Source organism: Giraffa tippelskirchi, chromosome 4, assembly GCF_054371585.1.
Source record: "Giraffa tippelskirchi isolate mGirTip1 chromosome 4, T2T-mGirTip1v1.2.pri, whole genome shotgun sequence".
In the NCBI taxonomy this organism is placed as follows: domain Eukaryota; kingdom Metazoa; phylum Chordata; class Mammalia; order Artiodactyla; family Giraffidae; genus Giraffa; species Giraffa tippelskirchi.
In genome coordinates this window covers 1,690,411-1,713,485 of record NC_137278.1, presented here as the reverse complement: position 1 = coordinate 1,713,485, position 23,075 = coordinate 1,690,411, and the positions used below count along the sequence as shown (strand labels likewise).

The following is a 23,075-nucleotide window of genomic DNA, read 5'->3' as shown; positions in this document are numbered from 1 at the left end:
GCGGGAACAAGGGTTCAATCTCCGGTTGGGGAACAAGATCCTGAAAGCTGTGCGGCATACCCCCCAAAAAACCCAGTATCCCCCAAAACACAGTGGTCATGGCAATGATCGGTCCTTCTACTTTATCTGTTCAAAAATACTGTGATCAGGTCTATTCTGGTTTTTTTAATAATTGTTTGACTGTATCAGGTCAGTTGTGACACATGTCAGTTGTGACATGCAAGCTTAGTTGCCCCAAGACATGTGGGATCTTAGTTCCCTGACCAGGTGTTGAACTCGAGTCCCCTGAATGGCAAGGCAGATTCTTAACCCCTGGACCACTCGGCAAGTCCCCAGGTCTGTCCTTACAGCCGCCATGTAAATAAGGTCATCGCCGGGTGGAGGGTCGGCTCGCTCCCGAGATGTGGGGTGCGTAGGCGTTTGTGTCCCGGGCCTGGCCTTTACCACCCACAGCTGCCCGTGACCTCCGTTCCTTCACGGAGAAGTTCTAGGTTTGGTGGGAACGGGACGAAAGGCCCAGGAGGAGCCCGCGTGGCGGGGGAGGAGGCCTCCCCTTTCTCCGGCGACCCCGGGGCAGGACGCCGTCCCGGGCACGTTTAGGTACAGCCCTGCCAGCCTGGGCCGCGGGCTGTGAGTCTCGTCTCGGGAAGGTGGAGGGCGGGCAGCGTGTCCTCCAGGCCCAGGCCGCAGGCGTGGTCCAGCCAGTGCCTGATTGACCTCGCGGGCTCCCGGGGGTACCGCCCCCCGACAAAGGAACTTCCGCATTCTCCCCCTCGTGTGGCCACCACCACAGGCTGTCTGCAGTGACATCAAATCCAGTTCACGATGATCACAAATTAAAAAGAACACACGCAAATCACGTGTTCAAATGGGTGAGATCCGGGTCCCCACAACACCGCTGTGTTCCACAAGTAGAGTCCTAGAACTTTGGAAGGATCTAGCGGAAAGCAGTCAACCCACTCTCTCATCATACACCCTCGAAAGAGGACGCCCAGAGAGGGCAAGCGACTCCCCTAAGGTCACACAGCAGCTCGGGGGTTACTGGGGTTACAATCAGGCTGCCCTGCCTGCGCCGCCAGCATCCTCACCCCACGCCACGTGGCTTCTCCTTCCTGGCGTCCTTGGGGCAGGATCCTGTTTCTCGACAGTGAACACTCAGCTTCTGTTTTTATCATCCGTGTTTGGCTCCTGAGCTCAGAGCCACTGAACTTAGTGACCAGCTTGGGTCTGAAAGTCAGAGAAGGTGAAGTTCCTGAGAATGGATTGATGGCGCCAGGGTAGAGGGGGCCGTGAACACGGGGCCGTGAGCAGTTCCTGGGGCTCCCGCCCTGCGTCTCTGGGGGGATTCTCCCCCTGCCCGCAGCTTCGCTCCCCGTCCGTGCCACCTGGGGTGCCGGGGAACCTGGGAGGTCTGGCCCCACGTCCCTGCCCCGGCTTGGCCGCCGGTGTGGTTGTGCTGCATGACCTCGGACACACGGCCTTGCTGTCACTGTCCCCACCCACCGCAGGCTGGGCGCGGGCTGAGTCGGGGGCCCGGCGCGCCATGGGGCTGGGGCCCATCTGTGGGTTTGAGGTGCGTCCCCTGCCCTTGCCGCGCCTCGGCATCATTCCATGTTAACAGGAAAGCCACCGAGGGTCGGGGCCAAAGGGCAGGCTGACCGAGGCACAGTGGGGAGAAGCAGGAGGGACCCGGGCTCTGACCCTCACACTGGAGACCGCTGTTCCCAGTGGCCACTGACTAATGCCAGCCTTTTCTTTCCCGACAGGGGCACCCTGGCAAAGAAGGCCCCCCAGGAGAGAAGGGAGGGCAGGTGGGTACCGGCTGCACCCCGGCCCCTCCAGCATCTTCCCTCAGGATGGGCGGGACTGGGCCCCCTCTGATCTGGGACCCCCGCCCTGCTCGCATCCATCCCAAGAAGACCCCCTGCGGGCCCCCCTGCCCCGTGAAGCTGGGCGCAGTGCCTGCGCGTCTCCTCCCGCAGGCCTGGCCTGAGACACTCGTCCGCTCTGCTAGCGGCGAGAGGGCAGTGTGCTGGGGGCAGGCCCGCTTTCCGGCTTGTGCTGGAAGGACCCAGGGCTGGCTTGGAGTGAACCCGCGTCATCTACCCAAGGTGGGGCTAACACACTCTCCTGTCTGATTTCAGGGTCCGCCCGGCCCCCAGGGTCCAATCGGCTACCCGGGTCCTCGTGGAGTCAAGGTGAGCATCTCAGCCTGGGGTTTTCCTGGAGGTCCATGGGGCCCGTGTCAGGGATCCTGTGCTGTGACCTCCTGCCCGCCTGCACAGGGGCAGCCCTGGTCTGGGAGATCGGCTCCCCGCACGTGGGCCTGAGCGGGTGATGGAGGGGCCCCAGGGCCAGGAGGGGCTCCCACGGAGCAGGGCACGCCCCCCAGGGCATCTAGGGCAGCGTGGGCAGCTCGGCGGTGGCCTTCTCCAGGACGCGGGGCACCCTTTGCCTCTTGCTCTTTTACTGACCCTGTTAAGTGGCCTGCTGGTCTTGGAGTCCCTCAGGGCAGCTGTCCTGCGCCCAAGCGACGAGCTAGGGGCCCTTTCCTGGGAAGCTTGGGACGTTTTCTTCTGGGCTGTTCGCACATGGAGACAGTCTGTCCCCATCAGTAACGTCTAGGCAGACCTTGCTGTTGGGGGGCGTGTCCGTGGGAGACCATCTATTCACACCCTTGGAAAGGCTCCTGGAAACTCATTAAACGTGTGTGGAGCCCTGGTGCCCCAGACACAGGCTGTCTGCTTGCTCCGAGCCAAGCGTTTGCTTTGCGCTCTGCAGTCCAGTCTTCAGTGATGCTGCTCCCTGAACGTGTACCCGGCAGACAGGTGCCCCCGGCAGACAGGTGCCCCCAGGCATGTGCACCGAGAGACCTTCCTTCTCAGGTGGCGTTGCTGCCGCGTCTTCAGTCTCAGGCTTCCCACCCACAGGAAGGCTAAGGGTGGCTCTTTCCTTCAGAGCAACTGTCATTTGATGTGAAGGATCATGTGTATGTATGTGTAGAAACATCTTGTTTATCTTGGAGGGCTCACGTGAACACGCCCATAAGCTCTGGAGTCCCCCGTGTCGTTCACGCTCCCTTATGCTTTCAAGCGTTTTTGCACTTCAGAGTGCACACCGGCCCTGTGGGGTGGAGGAAGGAGAACCCAAGGTTTCATTTTTTAGGGACTTCCCCGCAACTCCCCTCAAATCCACGCGGGAGTCAGGACTCATCCTAGACTCGCTTATCCCTAATCAAGTGCCCCATCCTGACCCCAAGGGGCCCCAACTCCCATTTCCCTGAGTCGAGGTGTTCCAAGGTCAAGGGCAGAGAGATGCCCCAGGTTGGGAACCTTGGATGGGCGGCGTCTCTCTCTGAAGCAGGCCCTCACCCCGCGCACTGCCTGATCAGTTTACAAGGGCGGCGATCTAGCAGCCGTGCTGATTGTGTGAGCCCTGAGCATGTTTATTTTACAAATTCTGGTTGCCCAAAGAGCCTGTGCTAGCCACCATCCACAGCCAGCTGCAAGGTGAGCCGGAAGGTGTCTGCTCCGAGATGCTCACGGAGGATGCTCTTATCTTGTCGGCCCGATTAGAGCTCATCCAAGATACGAGCTGTCCCGCTAGACGGGCGAGCGGAGGGTGAGAGGGAGAGCAAGGCCGGACTCTGTTTTCTCGGATTAGTGGATTCTCATGCCCATGTGCTTGAACACCCGCGGAGCCCCTGGTGTGATGAGGCCCGAAGAGCGGTGACCGCGGAGGTGCAGGCAGGCCCAAGTGTCGCCACTGTCGTGGGAGACCGAGGCCCGCCGCTTTTCTCCACCCGAATCCTGCCTTCCTCCCTCAAAAGGGCCCCTCTGAGCTCTTTGACCTCACCGACCTTTATGCATCCCCTGGTTGCCCCCCGACTTACTCCTTTCTCAGGAGTCTGTTTGGGCTTGACTGTGAGATCACATGGCCCCTCGCTGAGCCCCCGCAGGACTCGGGGGGCTGGTGGAAGCCTCCCAGTGCGAATTCACTCCAGGCCTGGGAAGCCCTGTGCACCTCCGAGCTCTCACAGACGGTGACCCTGAGGGTCCTGCCCCTCCACTGTTCTGTGACCTTGGCTCTCCCTCCCTGAACCCTGGGCCACCAGGGCTGTGGTGGGTGTTCTGGTCCAGGGGACTCACCTAGGGTGGAGTCTCCCCCCAGAGTACCTGGAGACGTTTCTGACTGCCGTGGCTTGGAGGGGCTACCTCAGGGGCTACTGAAAGGCAGAGGTCTGGGAGGCTGCTCCACCCGCTACGTGCCCGGGCAGTCTCGCAACAAAGAACCATCCAGACCCCAAGGCAGCAGCGCTCAGGCCGGGAAGCCCTGGTCTTCTGTCTCCCTGGCCCCATTCCCAGGCCTCGGACGGGTCATGAGGCTGTAGAACTTCAGGTCTGGCAGGGATCTGGCCGATTCTGTCTCCCCCTCTTCTTTCTGGACGGGCATGGGAAGGGAAGCTCACCTGGCCTGCTGGGCAAGGTGCTGGAGAGCAGGTGCCAGAGCCCCCCCACCGAAATCGGGGTTTCAGGGTCCCCGGCCTCCCCTCTGTCCGGGAGCAGACCGCGGCTGGGGCCAATGGGGCCCGGGGCGCAGGCCGAGCCCGCTCTGCACTCTGCGTCCGTCTGATCTGGCCCTCCAGGCTCCGCAGCTCTTCTCAGCCCTCCAGGGCCTCCGGAGCAGGCTCAGAGCTGCCGGGTCTGAGCGGAGTTCTTGCCACAAGAGGGCAGCCGGCAGCACAAGGGTCTGGCCGCAGGCTCAGCTGGATGCCAGCGGAGGCCTGGCCTCAAGTCCGTCCGGGGATAGAGCCGTTTCACCTGGTCTGGCAGGCTGGGGCTGGTCCTGCCCTAGCAGTTCTTGGCTCAGCACGAGGATGAGCCGCGTCCTCAGCTGATACAATGAGAGGGACGGGGTGGTTGGTGTCACTAAGTAGTAATTAATGCTATTAAATGCTGTTATAATTATGATCATGTGTTAATAGTAATAGAGAATGAAGACCATCGGATGGGACACAGCTCTGTTTATTGAGCATCTGCTGTGCGCCAGGCACAGACCCTGGGCCTTCCCAGCAGGGATGGGGTGAGGGCTGTGTTCATCCCGACTTTCCAAGTGAACAGAAGTCTGGGGCCTCGTCAGAGGCTACAGAGGGGGGCCTGAACCCGTCTGCCTGACTCAGGAGCCCAGGCTCAGAGCTCAGGTCCCCCTGCTCCTGAAGCCAGACGGGGTGTTTCTGGAAGACAGCAGGGGTGGATGGGCACCTCACATGCCCAGACCGCTCTCTCCCCTGAGACGAGGATACTGAGGACTGTCCGTGGGGGCGCTCAGCCTCCTGAGTGTTGGGGGTCAGGCCCGCTTTCAGCCCGGGCTGTGACGGCTCCCCTTCCCTCTCTCTCTGCACAGGGAGCGGATGGCATCCGAGGTCTGAAGGGCACCAAGGGTGAGAAGGTGAGTGTCCCCGCCTCCCGCAGGGGCCAGGGAAGGCCATCCTGGGGACAAGAGTGACCACAGGCCACTGACGTGTGAGCCCCCATTTCACTGATAGCATCGCTGTGTGCAGCTCTCCATGAAGCTTGGGACCCGGTAACTGAGGGCTGCTGACCGCCTGCCCCTTCGTAACCTGGCCTGGCAGGCAGACGGCATCCGTCCCTGGCAGCGAGCGCCTCCTGGCTTTCCTGCGAGGCCATCAGTAGCGGCCCCGCCCCTCTTGGGGGTCTTCTGTCGGTCTCCCCCTCCTCAAATCCCCCTGTCACCCGCTACTGGGCCTGCGGTCATGCGCACACAAGACAAAGACTAAGAAAGGAGTGCCAACAGACCCAGCCCGGGGGGCCACTGAAGCCGGGCCCCCAGGGCTGCAGCCTTCTTGCTGCGAGCCAGCCAGAACCCCAGAAGGCAAGGGGTTAACGGGGACACAGCTCCCAAGGGCTGGGGCTGGACGTTCAGAGTCCTGACCCAGCACGTCGGCTGTGTTGTGGGGCCCAGAGGCCCTGGGATGGGGGGAGCCAGGCGGGGGTTCTCTCCCCCAGACTGAGGCTCTCTCTGTTTCCCATGCAGGGTGAAGACGGCTTCCCGGGCTTCAAAGGGGACATGGGCATCAAGGGCGATCGGGTGAGTGTCGGGGCAGGGAGGAGCCCCAGGGAAGCCTCCCAGGATGGAGGTGAGGCCTCCGTGGAGGCTCCTGGCCACCAGCAGCGGCCAGCTCCTCCCCAGCTTGCAGCGTGGAGCTGCGGCAGCCGACACCTGGGCCAACCCCCCTTGTGGGGTCACCTGGCTTCCCCCCGCCCTGGACCATCAGGGGGTCAGTGGGGACTTTTTTTTGCTGGCCAGTACCCTGGCCAGTGCTGCAGTCCACAGGGTCACAAAGAGTCAGACACGACTGGGCAACTGAGCAACAGCGACCCTGGTTTGCAGAGCGATTCTTTTGAATCATGGAGTCTAACAGGTGTCCGGGAGAGAGAACGGGTCACAGAAATGGCCCAGCTCACCCTTTCTGACTCCCCAGAGGCTGCTGGGGGGTCACCAGCAAGGCCGCACCCCGACCGGGGCCTGGGCTCCCTGACCAGCCCTTCGAGCGTCTGGGCCCCCAACCACCTCTTCAGCTGCTCTCCAGATGCCCCCGTAGTCCCTCTGTCCTGGACCTCGGGCCGGGCTGTCAGAGGCTGCAACAGCTTGGCTGGATTTTAGTCACTGATTTGCCTTGGCTCCAGGGGAGCTGGCTGGGGTGCGGGCAGGCTGGGGGGTGCCACGCTGCAGTGCCCGCAGGAACCAGTGGCGGTGTCTCCATGGAAGGGTGGGTGACACAGGTGATTCTGGGGGGTGGGCTGGCGGGCCAGCTGCCTGCGGCTGTGGGACACTCTGGAGACCCCCCAGTAAGTCCAGAGAGAGCGGAGGCCTGCACCCCCGGAGGGGCCCGCCGAGGCAGCAGCTGCATCCACACCTGGACGGACACTGTCAGCGGGAAGGGGGCTGCTGTGTGGCCGGCTGCCCTGATTGTCCCCCCACAGAGCCGGCCCGCAGGTGCCGTTCCAGAACCTGCCAGAATCAGAGGGCCTGTGGCTTGGCGCTTTGTCCCGTGCTGGACAGGCAGATGGGGCCCGGGCCTCCGTCAGAAGGAGGGGAAGGAAAGAGAGGCGTTCATTTCACAGTCCTGTCCCAGTGACGTTGCTACCAAAGACAGCCCTTCTAGAATTTTCTCTACGGTGATGGCTTCCCACACCTGAGGGGCCTCTCGCTGTCTGGCTGGCGAAAGCCCCCTTATCTTCCTTTCCAACAACGTGAGGCACACATTTTCCAGAGCCGAACCCCAGTCACACTCTGTGCCCTGGGCTCGCCTCTGGCTGAGGATGGACAGGGGGCCGGGGGGGGCCTCTTTCATCCTAATTTCTCCCAGAGAGGAATTGCTGCCGACGCTTGGCATTTCCTAATTTCCTGAGGGCTCGGTAAACATGGGAAGGATTCTTGGGTTGAATGAGCAAAGCGCTTCTTAGGGACAGAGCGTCCTCGCCCTGCAGAGAGCTTGGCGCCGAGGAACAAGGGAGCTGTTAGCCGGCTTTATTCCCACGACGCACGTTTCGGGGGGGTTTGCACAGCTGTCCTGCAGCTGCTCCTGGACACCAGGGATCAGAGGAGGGCCCCACGCAGACAGTGAGGCCAGGCGGGCACTCCGCGGCCGGGCCGGGCCCCCGCTGCCGCCCTCGCTCGGCCCCCAAGGCCCCTTCCAGGTGTGGCTCGGGCCTCCCCGCCTGTACGTGGCGGAGCCGGTGAGCCGGCGTTTCGGCTCCTCCGTCTCTGGACACAGCCTGTGGGTCTCCCATGTGCGCTGACCCTCAGGCTGCAGTCCGGCCAGGCTCCTGGGTCCTTCCGGCACCTCCCAGGGCTTCAGGAGAAGAAAGCGGCTCCCCCCACCCGCCCCCTGCCCGGTGGGGAAATAGCAGCTCCGAGCTCCTAGTTCAGCCAGGAGCTGCTCGACTGAAGGTCACTGGGAAGAGGGGGCCGTGGGCCTGAAAGTGGGCACCGAGGGGCTGCGGCCGCTCAGCAGCGCCTGGTCTCCTGGGGCCGGGACGGGGCTCTGTCTGCTTGAGCCAGCCCGGCGACACTTGCCGCCCACCCCTCACTCCCAGACGGTGCAGGGAGCCCCGCGGACCGCAGTCTGTGGGCGACTCCTTCACCTCCTCCTTCTGGCCTGCAGGGGGAGATCGGCCCACCTGGTCCCAGAGGGGAGGACGGTCCGGAAGGCCCCAAGGGTCGAGGAGGTCCAAACGGCGACCCCGGTCCTCTGGGACCCCCTGGGGAGAAGGTACGTGATGCGGGAGCCGGGCTGCTTCCTGGGGACCAGCCCTCCCAATGGCCCAGGGCGTCCAGGCGGCGGGTCGGGCAGGCAGAGCCCCAGGCGGGGCCAATGTGCGTCCTGACGTGGTGCCAGCCTTCTGGTCCACCACACCCGCTCCTGGGAGTGTTCCCTCCTCCAGCTCGGCCAGGGGCTGAGCCTGGCAAGCTCAGGGTTGGAAATGGGGGCTCCTGACAGCTGCTCTTACACCTGTGGGGGGCCACCTACCTCATCTCGCTCCCCCACTCCCTACCCCAGCCCCCACATAGGAACCGGCTCATAAGTAGCCCAAACACCCCACCCTGTCTGGCCCCAAGGCTGGGATGCTTCAACAGAAGGATTGAGCAAAATTCCACAGGCAGCGCTTTTCCCGTGTGCGGGGCATCAGCCTCCACCCACTGACTTCAGCAGGGGTGTCCACTCCTGCACAAGGGGCCGTGCTCCAAACCAGGCAGGGATTCTGGGGGAGACGCCACCCCAGGAGGACAGGCAGGCTCTCTCTGGGGGCCGTGGAGACCGCACCTGCTCTAGACACACGCTGGCTCCCTCTCTGTTGCGAGGAGGGCCAGCCGGCTCGTGACGCACCTCCTTTCTCTGCACAGGGCAAACTCGGAGTCCCAGGACTGCCGGGCTACCCAGGAAGACAGGGGCCAAAGGTAACGTACAACCTGGTGAGGTCTGACCACTGGCGTCTCCCCACCCTGCACACCGTCACCCACCTGTGCCCCCTGCATAGCTGCTGGGACAAAGCAGGTCACGGTGGCCGTGTCCCGGCTCTGGCCCACTCACAGCCTTCTGCAGTGACTTGGCTGAGTCAGAAGGAGGGCCCTGGAGAACGAGGTGAGCCTTTAGAGAGGCGACCGCCCAGCAGATCCTGGGCTGCACCTCCGAGTCCTCCGCCCCTCTGGCCTCTCAGGGACTTCGTGCACCGGATTCTCCACACCCAGAGTTGTGTGCCTCCCTCACAGTTAATTCTCCCTGGAAATTCAGAGGTTATTTGCTCATAACTGAGCATAAAAGAAAGACGAAAACTTTCTTATAGGAAATCATGTTTTATGTTATGTGAAACAGCTCCTTGAGGCTTTGCAAATCACTTAAACCATTTTTTCTGTCTCACCTTTTATTATTCATGGCTCTTCCTTAAAAAGTTGCCAGCTGCCTGCGCTAGAGATGTAATTAACAGCAAGAGAACTCACGGGTCTGTCGGGTTTGTGTCTGTGTGTCCTGCCCTCCTCCAGCTTCAAGCCTCTGGACGCCGTCCTTGTTAGCAGAGGCAGGGCCCACGGGCCAGGCTGCAGCCCTAGGTGTACCCACACGGCTGATGGCAGTGCCCACAGCAGTCCTCCCTGGGGAACGCAAGGTCCCCCTGGGCGGGTGAGCCCACAGCCACCACTCGGGGGGAATCATCTGCCACGAAGTAGTCTTGCTTCATGTCTGTTAGCGATGTGCCCACCGGCCACAGTGCCGGCCACTGTGATTGTATGGAGAGACCCTGATGGACACGTTTTCTCTCCTGAAACGCGTGTCCATTTGGGGGAGGAAGGGAAAGAGAGGAGGAGTTTGAGAGAGACAAGATGGGGGGTATAGGTCAAGTTCAGGCAGCTTTTTGTAAAGGCAGAGGGAGAACCTTGAAACTGCGTGGGTAGTCTGGACGGTCCTGGGGCAGTGACCCCGCTCCTGAGCCGAGAGCCGTGAAGCCAGCACCCCTGGTTTTCCTGCCACGAAGCTCAGTCCAGTCTCCTCTTTGTATCAGCAGGCAGGCACACAGGTGGGTTGGCCAAGCTAAGCCCCTTGGGCAGAGGTAGCATCAGTAAACTTGTCCTGGGCTAAGCACATTCAGGTCAGGATTTTTTAAGTCAGGTGGAAAGTAGAGACGGATTCAGGAAATGCTTTACATGGTGTCACCGGGAGCTCACATGGTATTTGGACGTTTGTCCAACCAAAGCTCTTAAGTGCTTACCTGCCTGTGTGCACCTTGTAAAGTTCTAGAATTAAAAGAGCCGTGCGAAGCCATGGTTGGTGCATAAATTTGTATTCATTTTTGACTGTATAAGCTGCCATGCTTTATTTAGAGGTGTTCTGAGGAGATAAAACATGACAACAAGGCGCAAAAAACAAATGTCACAAATGTGAGATTCACACATCACCCCCAGCGAATCTTGGTGGTACATGCTCTTTTCTCCCGAAACACCAGTGTTTTGCAGACATGGGTGTGTGAGAGGAGGGTGTGGAAAGAGGGAGGAAGGGGAGGCATGGTTAAGATTCAGTTCTGATTTTTAGATTTGGAGTCTGTGAGATGCTCAGGAAATACTGAGTTGGTGGGTGGCAGGTGGGTAGGTGGATGGGTGGTTTGCTGGATGGTGAGATGGATGGATGGACGGTGGGTGGGTGAGTGGGTGGTTGGATGGATGGATGATGGATGATTGGTGGGATGGATGGATGGATGGTGGGTGGTTAGGTGGGTAGATGGGTGGATGGATGGATGGCTGGATGGATGGTGGATGGATGGATGGATGGATGGTGGAGGGATGGATGGATAGATGGTAGGTAGATGGGTGGGTGTCTGGGTGGCGAGTGGTGGATGGATGGGTGGGTAGATGGGTGGATGGATGGATGGTGGATGATGGATAGATGGTGGATGGATGGTAGGTGGGTAGATGGGTGGATGGATGGTGGATGGTGGGTGGATGGTGCGTGGGTGGATGGTGCGTGGGTAGATGGGTGGATGGATGGTGGATGATGGATGGATGGATGGATGGTGGATGGATGGATGGTGGGTAGATGGGTGGATGGATGGTGGATGGATGGGCGGGTGGTGAAGGGGTGATGGATGCATGGATGGATGGTGGGTGGATGGTGCGTGGGTAGATGGGTGGATGGATGGTGGATGATGGATGGATGGATGGATGGTGGATGGATGGATGGTGGGTAGATGGGTGGATGGATGGTGGATGGATGGTAGGTGGGTAGATGGATGGACGGTGGGTAGATAGGTGGATAGGTGGATGGATGGCTGGGCGGGTGGTGGAGGGGTGATGGATGGATGGTGGGTGATGGATAGATGGTGGATGGATGGTAGGTGGGTAGATGGATGGATGGTGGGTAGATAGGTGGATAGGTGGATGGATGGCTGGGCGGGTGGTGGAGGGGTGATGGATGGATGGTGGATGATGGATAGATGGTGGATGGATGGTAGGTGGGTAGATGGATGGATGGTGGGTAGATAGGTGGATAGGTGGATGGATGGCTGGGCGGGTGGTGGAGGGGTGATGGATGGATGGTGGATGATGGATAGATGGTGGATGGATGGTAGGTGGGTAGATGGATGGATGGTGGGTAGATAGGTGGATAGGTGGATGGATGGCTGGGCGGGTGGTGGAGGGGTGATGGATGGATGGTGGATGATGGATAGATGGTGGATGGATGGTAGGTGGGTAGATGGGTGGATGGATGGTGGATGGTGGGTGGATGGATGGTGGGTGGATGGATGGTGGGTGGATGGATGGTGGGTGGATGGTGCGTGGGTAGATGGGTGGATGGATGGTGGATGATGGATGGATGGATGGATGGTGGATGGATGGTAGGTGGGTAGATGGGTGGATGGTGGGTAGATAGGTGGATAGGTGGATGGATGGCTGGGCGGGTGGTGGAGGGGTGATGGATGGATGGTGGATGATGGATAGATGGTGGATGGATGGTAGGTGGGTAGATGGATGGATGGTGGGTAGATAGGTGGATAGGTGGATGGATGGCTGGGCGGGTGGTGGAGGGGTGATGGATGGATGGTGGATGATGGATAGGTGGTGGATGGATGGTAGGTGGGTAGATGGGTGGATGGTGAATGGATGGTGGGTGGCTAGATGGGTGGATGGATGGTGGATGGCTGGGCGGGTGGTGGAGGGGTGATGGATGGATGGATGGATGGATGGATGGTGCGTAGACGGGTGGGTGGCTGGGTGGCGAGTGGTGGTGGGGGCAGTCTGGTCCGGGGCTGAGAACCCCGGCAGGCTCGCCCTCCGGCTGGCACGGGCACACAGCTTGTCCCTGGTCAGTCTCTCATGCCTCTTCCCTCGTGAACTCTCTTCTAGGGTTCTATTGGATTTCCTGGATTTCCTGGTGCCAACGGAGAAAAGGGCGGCAGGGTAAGGACCGTCGCTTCTGCCCAGGCAGTTTGTTCCACTGCCTTGGTGTTCAGCAAGTCTGTTCTCCGGCACACCCTGTTTATTTCTCACCCACTTTGCTGCCAGAACTGCTTTCCAGAACAACTGACCTTAAGTCTTTACACTAAACGCTGGTGACTGTCGGGACGCTGAGCCAGGCGGGGGTGCGGTAGATCAGGCCGCTGGCCAGAGAGGGAGGCGTGTGGAGGACACAGCGCTTTCTCACAGTCGCCGCGATCGCAGCAGCTCTCGGGTCACTGGCGAAACCCAGACTTCTCTCTTGCAGCCCAAGCGACTTGCTTTAAAAGGCGGGGAAAGGCCCTTGCCCTGTGCTGGCGTCCCACTGCGTCCCTCGTCCAGGGTCCAGGCGCGGCCCCCTCCTCTTCCCGGGCTGCCGCCGTCACTGGACACCCTCCAGGGAGCAGCGGGCCTGGCTTCCCTCCGCTGTCATCGAGGGTGAGGGTGATCCGAGGGCCCAGACTGGGGGCCGTCCCCCCAGCCTCACCAGCCCAGGCCCTCCAGCGGGAACCGCCCTGAAATCGGCTTAGGGGCGTCACACAAGGCAGCCGGAGCACTGCTCCCGGCTGAACGGGATCGAAAGGTCCTCTTGGGCCTTTGGACTCTGAGCGGCCTTGTCCACAGGGATGTGGGGTGTGCAAAGCAGGCCTGGGCTGGTCCTCCCTGTCCAGATGGACGGGCTGCCCCCGCTGAGTGCTCACTCCAACTACCGTTACTGTCTTTGAGCTGACACAGTTCAATCTCTTGAAAGCATGGGGGGGAAGACCTAAAGCCATCGAAAATCCATGTAAATGGACGTGTTTGCCAGATTCAGGAAAGAGAAAACGGGGCTTTCTGAGTGCAAGTCATCAGCCTGCCACAGGGAGACCATGATCTGTTTGTGTGTATCGGAATCTAGATGTGCCTACACGTCCGTCTGTATCTGAATGTTTATATCATGTCTGTTTTGTGTCCTTGTTTACGCACCTGAGTATTTCTGTCTATACCGTGTCTGTTTCATGTCCGTGTCTGTATCTGTAGTTACATCCGCCTGTGTGTCTATCACCCACCTACCTACCTACCTATCTGTCCCGTTCTTCCTGGTGGGGACAGTCTGACCAGCATCTTGGAGAAAGGCTGTCACTCACGGAAAGTAGTCCAGGGTCTGTAAAAGCAGAGGAACCTCGGAGCCACAGAGCAGGCAGCCCCGGTGCTGGAGAACAGGGCCTTCCACACCACGTTGCCGAGAGAATCCCCAGGAGGGGTCACGACGGCTAACGGGCCCGTGATGTGACCACCGCCCCTTTGCATGGAGGACCCAGGCTGGGGACACGGCGGAGGCCTGGCCATGGTCCTGGGGCTGGCACTTTGCCCCAAGCCCTGCTCCCCTCTCCCACTCCTCAGCTGCTCCACCCCCGAGCTGAGAAGGCCGGGCAGGTGCCTGGATGCCCCTGGCCACCACAGGCCGTTGTTCCAGGGCATCGGCGTGCGGGTCACCGAGGTCATCACTGAAAATGGGTGGCTGGAAAGCAGAGGGGCCAGGACCGGGGACTCGCTCCTGGTCTGAGAGTCCAACTTGGTTCCCAGGGCCTGAAGCCTGGACACCTCAAGGAAACCGTCTACTTCGGGATTTATGCAGGTCGTCACACAGATGCTTCTGGGGCTGGGATACTGGACATGACAGGTGGCGTGTGTGCTGACACGCATGTGCCCCCGTGTGCCTGAGAGCCGGTGGGTGTTCATCCATCCGCCTCATCCTGGCCTCTCCGGAGGGGCTGGCAGGGTCGGTGGACCACTGCCTGGGAGTTCCATGTATAGCTGGCTGTCACGTGACCAACTGATGGCTTGTTCCTGTCACTGGCCTGCACCCCGGGCCAAGGCGGGGTCCCCGCCAGACCGGCTTGGGAAGAGCCAGCCCCTTAGCAACGCCACCAGCAACCAGAAGCTTCCATCGCCAGCTTAGGGCATCTCAACTCTAGCAAGGCCAGTTCTGAGATGGCCCCAAGGCCACGTGGACAGGCGCTCATGGGAGATTAGCTGAGGAGGCCATGGGTGGGGCGTCTTCTTTCCAGCGGCCTCTGTCACCGGGATGCAGACTCTGGCTTCATTTACGCAGAAACCTGGGAAGCCTGTTGCCGCCTGGGAGGGCAACGGACTCCGTGGCCAAGGCTGGGGCAGTCTGTTTAGGTTGGAACCGAGAGCTGGTCAGGCTGCAAGATCAGAACCGTGATCCAGGTCATGCTGTTGGATGAAGGCTTGGCATGAGCTGACGTGCCAGCTGGACTCCCCCACAGATGCCAGGAAGTCACCCAGGGGTGGGCCACGGTGTCTCGCTGGCGGGAGCCCATTGGTTGAAGAAAGCAGATGTTTCATTAATTTTCGTTGGCAAATATTTATTTGAAGCCAAGAGATACCGCTGCCTAATGAAAGCAGCGAGGCCAGCGTGCATTGTTTAAAAGCATCGTAATTACCTCATCATCATAAGTGGTTTTATTAAATTCCTTTCAAGACGGGAGGCTCTGGAAAGCAGTTTTGATTCTGGCAGCAAATGAGTGAAAGATGGTGAGAGGAAATGTATCAGGTGGCCCTTAGCAACGCAGATCCATCTTGGGCTTTGTCGTTAGAAACCAGGGGAAAAAAAATTCCAGAAAATGAATGGAGAAGCAGTGGAGATGTAGGGCCTTGATCAATCCATTACTTGCACACACTGTAGGTAAACTGCACTTACAGCTATTATGTCTTTGCTTTGGGGAAAAAAAATTGCAGTGCATTTGTTTTCCGTGGTTTGGAAAATGCAAAACAACAGCAGAGAGAAGGAGTCTAAATTCTATTAGAAGAGAAGCAAATGACTCTTGGATTATGATTTATATATTAAATTGCAAGTTTGTTTGTCTGCAGAGCCTGTTGAAAATTTAATGGCTAATATCCTTAACTGTAGCGGAAGTAAATTATGTATGAAAGGGGTTGACTTTCTCCTCTCGTAATAATGATTCCCCCCCACCTCACTGCTGCAAGAGATGGAGAGGGAAGCTTGGAGGTGGGGGAAGGGGGGGAGTGGATGTTTTGAGGGGAGGAAACCAGAGAAGCAAGGTAAGCATCCCTCGGGCGGCAGAGGGAGCCAGGGTTTCAGAAGGGCCTCGTGCAGACGCGAGAAGCCGTGTGCGTTGCCCGGGCGGTGCGTCCTGCCACCCTGACACATCTCCCTTTAAAGCCGAGATAAGGGGGTGGGCCTTTCCAGCCTGACTTCCAGCGGTCTCCCCGTCACCCAGGCAGTGGCAGGCGTGCCACGTGACTGACCGACACCCTTCTCCTCTGATTGCAGGGCACCCCTGGGAAGCCGGGACCACGGGGGCAGCGAGGCCCGACGGTAACCCTGGGCGGAGGGCGGCCTCCAGACTGGGCGCGGTGGTGGGGCGGCTGCCTGGTGGGAGCGGGGATGAAGGCGTCGCGCACTCGGCGTGGGGGCCCACCTGTCTTCTCTTCCGTCTGTGCAGGGCCCGCGCGGCGAGAGAGGCCCGCGAGGCATCACCGGGAAGCCTGGCCCCAAGGTGCGTGTGCGGTCTCCTCGGCGGCCCCCGCCTGACCCCGGTTCTCAATGCTGTCCACCCTCACAGAGGGGGCCCCACGGCCTTCTCCACCGCAAAAACTAAAAGAATGAAAGAAGGTTTCTTGGGGGTATTTAGGAAGGAGCTGGTTGAGTTAGGTGAGGTCGAATCACAGAGGCCACCTGGGGCCCCCGCAGTGTGGAGGCGAGGCCCAGCCCGGCTTTGGACCAGTGCCCACCAGCTCTGATGGGGAAGCCCTATTTCTCTTCTCCGAGAGGGCTTTGGAAGAGACATCTTGCTGAGATTCTAAAGAAAGTTCTTTCTGCCGCTGCGAGAGCCCAGGCCCGCCTCTAAGGCCTCTTCTCTCACCCTGGGGCCTTGACACCAACTCCTCCAATCGGCATGAAGCAGACCTCGGCCAGGCAGCAGGCCCGTCCTGTCCTGCCCTGTGCAGGCCGTGATTCCAGTGAGCTTTGCTGCTAAGGAGATGGGCCCGCAGCTGGCCGAGGTGGCGAGCCAGGCAGAGAGCTGGCCAGAGAGCCAGGCAGGGGAAGAGCTGGCCCGGGGGCTACCCGAGTCCCTCCGTGACGAGCTCTGGGCCCAGTCACGCTGCCAGGAGGCTGACTTCACGCTCAGCTGTTGCCTGGTGTTGGGTGGGCCCTGGGACAGAGCCTGTGTCCTGTCTTCTCGTTTTGGCCACACCCCCTGGTGGGAGCCTGGCCTTTGTCCCAGAGCAGCAGCGCGTTCTCCTGGGAGGGTCTCAGCCCCAGCAAGGCCGGCTCAGTGCCAGGCATGTGTACAGAGCCGAGGGACCACCCGAGGCTCACGCGCTCTGCTCTGTACAGAGAATCCGGTGGGGTGACTCCAGAGGACACAGGGCCGCTAGGTGATTCTGCACCTGTGATGACGTCATGGGCCAGTCTTTTCATCAAAAATAGTAATGACAGAAATAATAATAATAAGCTTTTCTTGCTCTTTCCTTCCCTTCCCAGGGCAACTCTGGAGGCGATGGCCCGGCCGGCCCTCCAGGTGAACGGGTAAGCACCTGGATGCATCCAGTAACAGCCCGGGAGTGTCTGCAGGAGAGCTGCCTGCCAGCATGTCTTCCTGGGTGGGCGGGGCAGAGCATGGCCGGCCTTCTACCCTGGTGAAGGAGGGTGGTTCCTAAAATCCAGAGGTGGCTCGGGGGTGGCCTTCCCCTGGAGTAAAGTCTACTGTGGTTGGAGGTGGCGACCCCATCCCCCTGGCCCTGGCCTTGGGGCTTGGAGTGGGGGGTGGCTGAGATGTCAGGAAACGCAGTCCTGGGCCCCTCGCTGCCCCGGGGGGCCTTCTTGTGTGACTGGACTTCCTTTTCGCATCGGGGAGGGCAGGGCTGGAAAGAGTTTTTCAAAAGTCGTGGGGAGCAGGGGTAATCGCGTCTGTGCTCAGAGATCCGATGCTGGGGTTGCAGAGCTGGGGAAATGTCTGTCCTCATACCGGCTGTTGTCTGTCCCCAGGGACCCAACGGACCCCAAGGACCCACGGGGTTCCCTGGACCAAAGGGTCCCCCGGTGAGTACCGCATTTTCCCTGTGGGGCCGGCCCAGGGTTTCCCAGAGACGCTGGTCCTTCCCAGGGCTCCGGCCTCCAGGCAGCGGGCTCGGGGGAGGGAGGCCGGCCCAGGAGCTCTGGCTGGAGGGGCAGCTGTGGGGCGCGTGGACCTCTCTGTCATCAGACCATCACGAGTGTCCAGTCGGCCGTGAGTCAGGGTGGTAGCGCTGCCACCACAAATGGCCACAAACCCCGTCCCTCAAAACCACAGAAATGTGTTCTCTCCCCGTCTGGAGGCCAGAGCCTGAACTCCTGGGCTCGGGGTCCGGTTTCTGCCCCCGAAGCCTCTCCCAGCCCCCGGCCCCCCTGGGCTTGTGGACCCTCACCCCCCTCCGCCTGCATCTGTGCCTGGCCTTCTCCTCTCTCTCCCTCTGTCTCACGTTCTCTGTCTCTACCCGCTGGTCCCTGGATGAGGGCCCAGCCTAACCCAGCCAGGCCTCCCCTCGACCTGATCCCGTCTGCAGAGACCCTGTCCCCAAGTGAGGCCAGGGTTGCAGCTGCCGGGGGTTGGGACCTCCGCCTGTGTTTTCTGGGGGGGGGGGGCACATCTCAGCTTGCAGCAGATAACAATGTATTTCCTCTGAGAAGGATAAGCCCCTCATCGTGGGAGGTGCTGCCTATCGGGACTCGTGTGGGCACGGGGGTTAGGAAGGAGCTCGACCTCTGCGCCGCACGGACCTGGGCCCAGTGCCTCCGGCGGCCGGGCCTCAGGGGGCTGCTGATGCCTTGGCATCTCCCTGTGGGCGATGGCAGGGACCCTCAGGGTGCTTGTGAGGGTTCAAGGGGGCAGTACCCAGACCCCGGGCTCCCAGCAGTGCTTGTCACTGTGACTTTGCCGTCATCACCTTGGAAATGAAACGGTAGCTTTTGCCTCCTGGAGTGGCACAAAGCCCTGAAGATGTGTGTGCATCTCGGAACAAGATGAAGCTTCCTTCCTTTGCTTTCTGCAGGGGCCTCCAGGCAAGGACGGGCTCCCAGGACACCCTGGACAGAGAGGCGAGACGGTGAGTGTGGACAGCGCCGGGGATGCGGGCGCCGCGCCCAGCCTTCGCTGCTGGTCGGCTCGGGCAGGACTGAGGTTCAGCCTCGGGAAGCCCCCCGAGGGCCGGCTGGCTCCTGTGGCCACGGGATGTGGCCTGTCTGGAGGGAGCTCCACCGCCTCCAAGCAGCCCCTTGGCCTCTGTGTGCGAGGGCGGGTGTTGGCCTCAAGCCATCCTGGCCGGCCTGGCCCAAGGTCACACGTGACACCATCGTGACACCAGCAAAACCAGAGGAGCGGCCTCCGCCTCCTCCGGGAGGGCCGGAGCGCGGCCCAGCACACGCCACATGCGTCTGAACTGGACCCTCCTCGGGAAGGTCCTCTGTGTCCAGCTTGTCTGGTTACTTTATGTCTGTCCTGGCCCTTCTGGCCTCAGGGGACAGCAGGGAGCCAGACGGCTCCTCCCAAGTCCCCTTTTCAGGAAGGGGGACAGGTGGCCGGTCGCGTTGGAGTTTGGGCCCTTGGCTGTGCTCAGGGCCAGCATCTCTGCTGTCACAGGCTCACCTTGGCCTTGCCCTGACCTGTAGCAGTGCCCACGACAGTCTTCGACAGCTGGACTTAATGGACACCCATGTTTTTTACTTCTAAAAAAGGCATTGGGATCACTTCCTGGTCCCAGGAGCCATGGGGGATTCAACCGAGCTTCATGCTGTGTCCCCCGCTCCGGCCTGTCCCTGGGAAGGGCGTGGGCACAGCTGTGAGCTTGGGCCTCCCCGCTCTGCACACTTGGGGTTCACAGCGCCTGCTGACCTCCTGGTCGCTATAGTGGTGGACGGTGGCCCACGGGAAGGCCCCCTTGTGTCTGCGTCCGGCGTCCTCGTGGTTAGAGATCTCTGATGGACCCTCCGGGAGGAACCGTCCCCTCGTGAAGTGTGATCTTTAACAGCACACTTAATACGTTCTTGGTGCCACTTAAAAGCATCCCTTTGTCCCTTTTTGGCTCGTGGTAATGAAGCATCCTCTAAATGTACCTCCCTGGTGTTCTGCCTGGTGCTCAGTGGCCGATAAACAGAGTTTACTTTGCTCTTTTGTTTATGGAGAAAAATTAAAACACCCCCCGCTTCGTAGCTTTTTCTCTATTGCTTTCCTGAGGAGGCTTGACGGAGGCTTTTCATCTCACGGTGTGCGCTCCCCTCTGCCTTGTTCTGGGAAGAGGCTGGCAGGGTAATTAAGCCGCTTGTTTTGCTGGGAAAGTAGGACAGGTTCTTCCCGGCTCCCCCTGCCACGCCTGGCTGCCCCCAGAGACTCAGGGGCACCTGCATCTGGACCTGCCTGGGGTGTCACGTCCTCCAGGGCCAGTCCAGACGCCCTCCAGAAAGGTCCCCCTTGTGGTGTCGACCTGTGCTTTCTGTAGAGAGCTGGAAACTCGAGAGGTCGTGGTGTCTCCTAAACGCAAGCCCAGAGCTCGCTGGTCACAAGGGGCTGGGGATGGGCCCCGGCCTCAGCCGGCGTGGGTGTGCCCCCAGCGGACCACACGGCAGGCCGTCCTTACCGCCACGTGGGCGCTGTTGCCCAAGCCCGCGAGCAGGGGAGATGCTTTCAATCTGTCCAGCGTGCCTTGTTTCTGACCCTCCCTGTAAAGGCTGCTGGCCTTTCAGCTAAGACCAGGTGTAGTATGGGGACTTCACAGCTGGCTCGGTGGTAAAGCATCTGCCTGCCGAGGCAGGAGGCACAAGAGATGCAGGTTCGATCCCTGGATCGGGAAGATCCTCTGGAGTAGGAAATGGCTACCCACTCCAGTACTCTTTCTGGAAAATTCCATGGACAGAGGAGACTGGTGGGCTACAGTCCACGGGGTCACCAAGAGTCGGACATGACTAGCACACAATGGCCGCCTACGGGGAGCGCTGCTTCAGCCGTGGCCACGTCAGTCCGGCGCGTGCGGCTCGGCTGGGCCTAAAGACGGAGCCCTCCCAGACTCTGCCTGAAGCTGCCTCTGCTCTGGGTCTGCACGGCCCAGCGGCTGAACGTCAAGTGTCCGTCAGCTGCACGCTCACTGGCCGTCGTGTGGTGGTCAGAGGCGCTTGCCCGTCAGCCCTGTGGCTCTTGCTGTGGCCTTAAATGAGCCACTTCCCTGTCTGGCTGCTGTAGAGTTTCCACTGAAAGCCTCCTGGGCATAGCGTCTGCACATCTCCCCCAGCGTCACGTGGCACCTGCAGATGGCATCTTGTCTGCACGTGCCGAGCTCCATGGATGTGCTGGAAATTAAACCCGCGGTGCTCTGCCGTCAGCTTCGCCTCTGGAGGACAGCGTGTGCAGAAGAGACAGGCGGCCGGGTCCGTGCCAGCGTGCGGACAAGAAATGAGCGATTCCTGTTGAGTCGAGCTAAGAATACCTCCCAGCTGCCGCACTGTGGAAGCGGCAGGTCCCCGCTGCGTCCAGATTTCAATCAGTGCAGTATAAAACCGCTTATCCTGCCCCAGAGGCCTTGGCAACACCAGCAGGGCAGTCCCCACAAAGTCACTAATGAGAGACAGCCCAGAGGTGGCTCCCGAGTCTGGTTTCCAGTGGCTGTGACACCAAGTCTGCTCAGAAAATGGACGCTTAGTGATGTGAGAAAGATTAACGGTTATAGAGTCTATTTCTCATCAGGGTGATGGAAATGGCTAGTGAAACTAACCTCTCTGGTTTCCTGACCTTCCTAAATTTGTGCAAAGTGGAGCAAGAGAAATGGCCCTTTTGAATGAGGTCTGGGACGTCCACTGTTGTGGGGTGGGGTGGGGGCTGGGGGTGACCTGTCGGCCGCTTCAGCCGTCTCAGCGGGCTGACTCTCTCTTTGCAGGGTTTCCAAGGCAAGACCGGCCCTCCAGGCCCCCCGGGTGTGGTCGGCCCTCAGGTGAGACACAGCCCCCACTGGCATCTCTGGTCATCCCGGGTCCCCACCGCTCGGGAGAGACGGTCACGCTCGGGGCGGAAGGTCCCCGCACCCTCAGGGCGCGGGCGCAGCCCGGGGGGCGTCACAAGGCCTGGAATGCCTGTTCAGAGGGGCGGCAGAGCAGGTGCAGGGAGGGGGAGTGATCGCGTGACGCGGACTGAGCGGGCAGAGCCGGCTGCCAGCCCCGTGGGCAGACCAGGCAGGCTCGCGGAGTCCCGCTTCCACCCTCTGGGCAGCCCCGCCCTTGGTGTCCACGCAGCCTGACTCCCCGCCCCGGATCCAATGCCCGGGGCTGCCGTTCTGACCTTGGATCTGTGCAAGAATGGGCTTGCAGGCTCAGGGCCGCAGATCAGGGCGCAGTCACCTTGCTCCCCAGAAAGTCCACACCTGATGTGGAGGTAAATCAGATACTGACCCGGGAAACGAGGGTGCGCCCCCGCACTTCCCCTCACGGGGGTTCGCCCCTGAGGCCCAGGCCCTGCCGGCTTCCGCGGAGACGACACGCAGGACCACAGGGAGGGCCGGGCAGCAGCTGCTGCACTTTGATCTTTCTGGGTTGTTACCAGGAGACCTTCAGAGGAAGGTGGCGGTCTGGTGGGCTTGCAGTGGCCCTTCGCCTCTGCAGCCAGGCTGTCCTTAGTTTGAGGAAGAGAAGGTGACTTTCTTGCGTGTCCCCGGAACGTGTCTCCTGGCTGACACGCTTCTTCCCTGCAGGGCCCCACCGGAGAGACTGGCCCCCTGGGCGAGCGCGGCCACCCTGGGCCCCCGGGCCCCCCCGGGGAGCAGGGGCTCCCGGGCCTGGCCGGGAAAGAAGGGGCAAAGGTGAGTGGCTGGGACCTGCGTCCCAGGCGGACTTTCCTGGGGATGGTTTCGGCCCTTGGTCTGTGTCTTTCTGTTGCTTTTCTCTGATGAATGGGTGATTCTCAAGCAGCTGCTCTTCATGCCAATGCGCCTGCTCAGACCAGGGACTCAGCTCCTCTCTGCTCACTTTGAAGGAGGGCCTGAGCTGATCAGCTGCCCGGACAGAGATGATGGGGGCTGCAGACCCCCTCTTCCCCAGGGCACCCGGAGTGGCCGCCCACCCATTCCCAGAAACGGACAGAACTCTGACACGTCATGTGTCTAGACGGAAGTTAGCGGAAAGCGACCCTTTAAAAAACTCTCCCCTTTAAGACGTGGAAGTTGTCGTTCAGTCGCTAGGTCGTGTCCGACTCCTCGCGACCCCATGGACTGCAGCGCGCCAGCCTTTCCTGTCCTCCACCAGCTCTCGAAATGTGCTCAAACTCGTGTCCATTGAATTGGTGATGCCATCTAACCATCTCATCCTCTGCCACCCCCTTCTCCTTTTGCCTTCAATCTTTCCCAGCATCAGGGTCTTTTCCAATGAGTCGGTTCTTTGCATCAGGCCAAAGTATTGCAGTTTCAGCTTTAGTATCAGTCCTTCCAGTGAATATTCAGAGTTGATTTCCTTTAGGATTGACCCGTTTGATCTCCTTGCAGTCCAAGAGACTCTCAAGAGTCCTCTCCAGCACCACAATTTGAAA

At 60.4% G+C, this 23,075-nt stretch overlaps 1 protein-coding gene across 4 annotated transcripts in view; it reads left to right on the top strand.

Annotated features, from left to right (window-relative positions):
* The window catches only part of COL5A1 (collagen type V alpha 1 chain), a 146,045-nt gene that overhangs the window by 87,231 nt on the left and 35,739 nt on the right, over window positions 1–23,075 (top strand). For all 4 annotated transcript variants that reach the window (XR_014051680.1, XM_081483835.1, XM_081483834.1 and 1 more), the window contains exons 26-39: window positions 1,767–1,811; window positions 2,145–2,198; window positions 5,404–5,448; window positions 6,055–6,108; window positions 8,189–8,296; window positions 8,929–8,982; window positions 12,415–12,468; window positions 15,806–15,850; window positions 15,978–16,031; window positions 17,021–17,065; window positions 17,525–17,578; window positions 18,568–18,621; window positions 21,439–21,492; window positions 22,246–22,353. Coding sequence is in view for 3 of the 4 variants with exons in the window: in XM_081483835.1 (XP_081339961.1) it covers window positions 1,767–1,811; window positions 2,145–2,198; window positions 5,404–5,448; window positions 6,055–6,108; window positions 8,189–8,296; window positions 8,929–8,982; window positions 12,415–12,468; window positions 15,806–15,850; window positions 15,978–16,031; window positions 17,021–17,065; window positions 17,525–17,578; window positions 18,568–18,621; window positions 21,439–21,492; window positions 22,246–22,353 (828 nt within the window). In the remaining variant the exon portion in view is untranslated. The remainder of the gene's footprint in view (window positions 1–1,766; window positions 1,812–2,144; window positions 2,199–5,403; window positions 5,449–6,054; window positions 6,109–8,188; window positions 8,297–8,928; window positions 8,983–12,414; window positions 12,469–15,805; window positions 15,851–15,977; window positions 16,032–17,020; window positions 17,066–17,524; window positions 17,579–18,567; window positions 18,622–21,438; window positions 21,493–22,245; window positions 22,354–23,075) is intronic.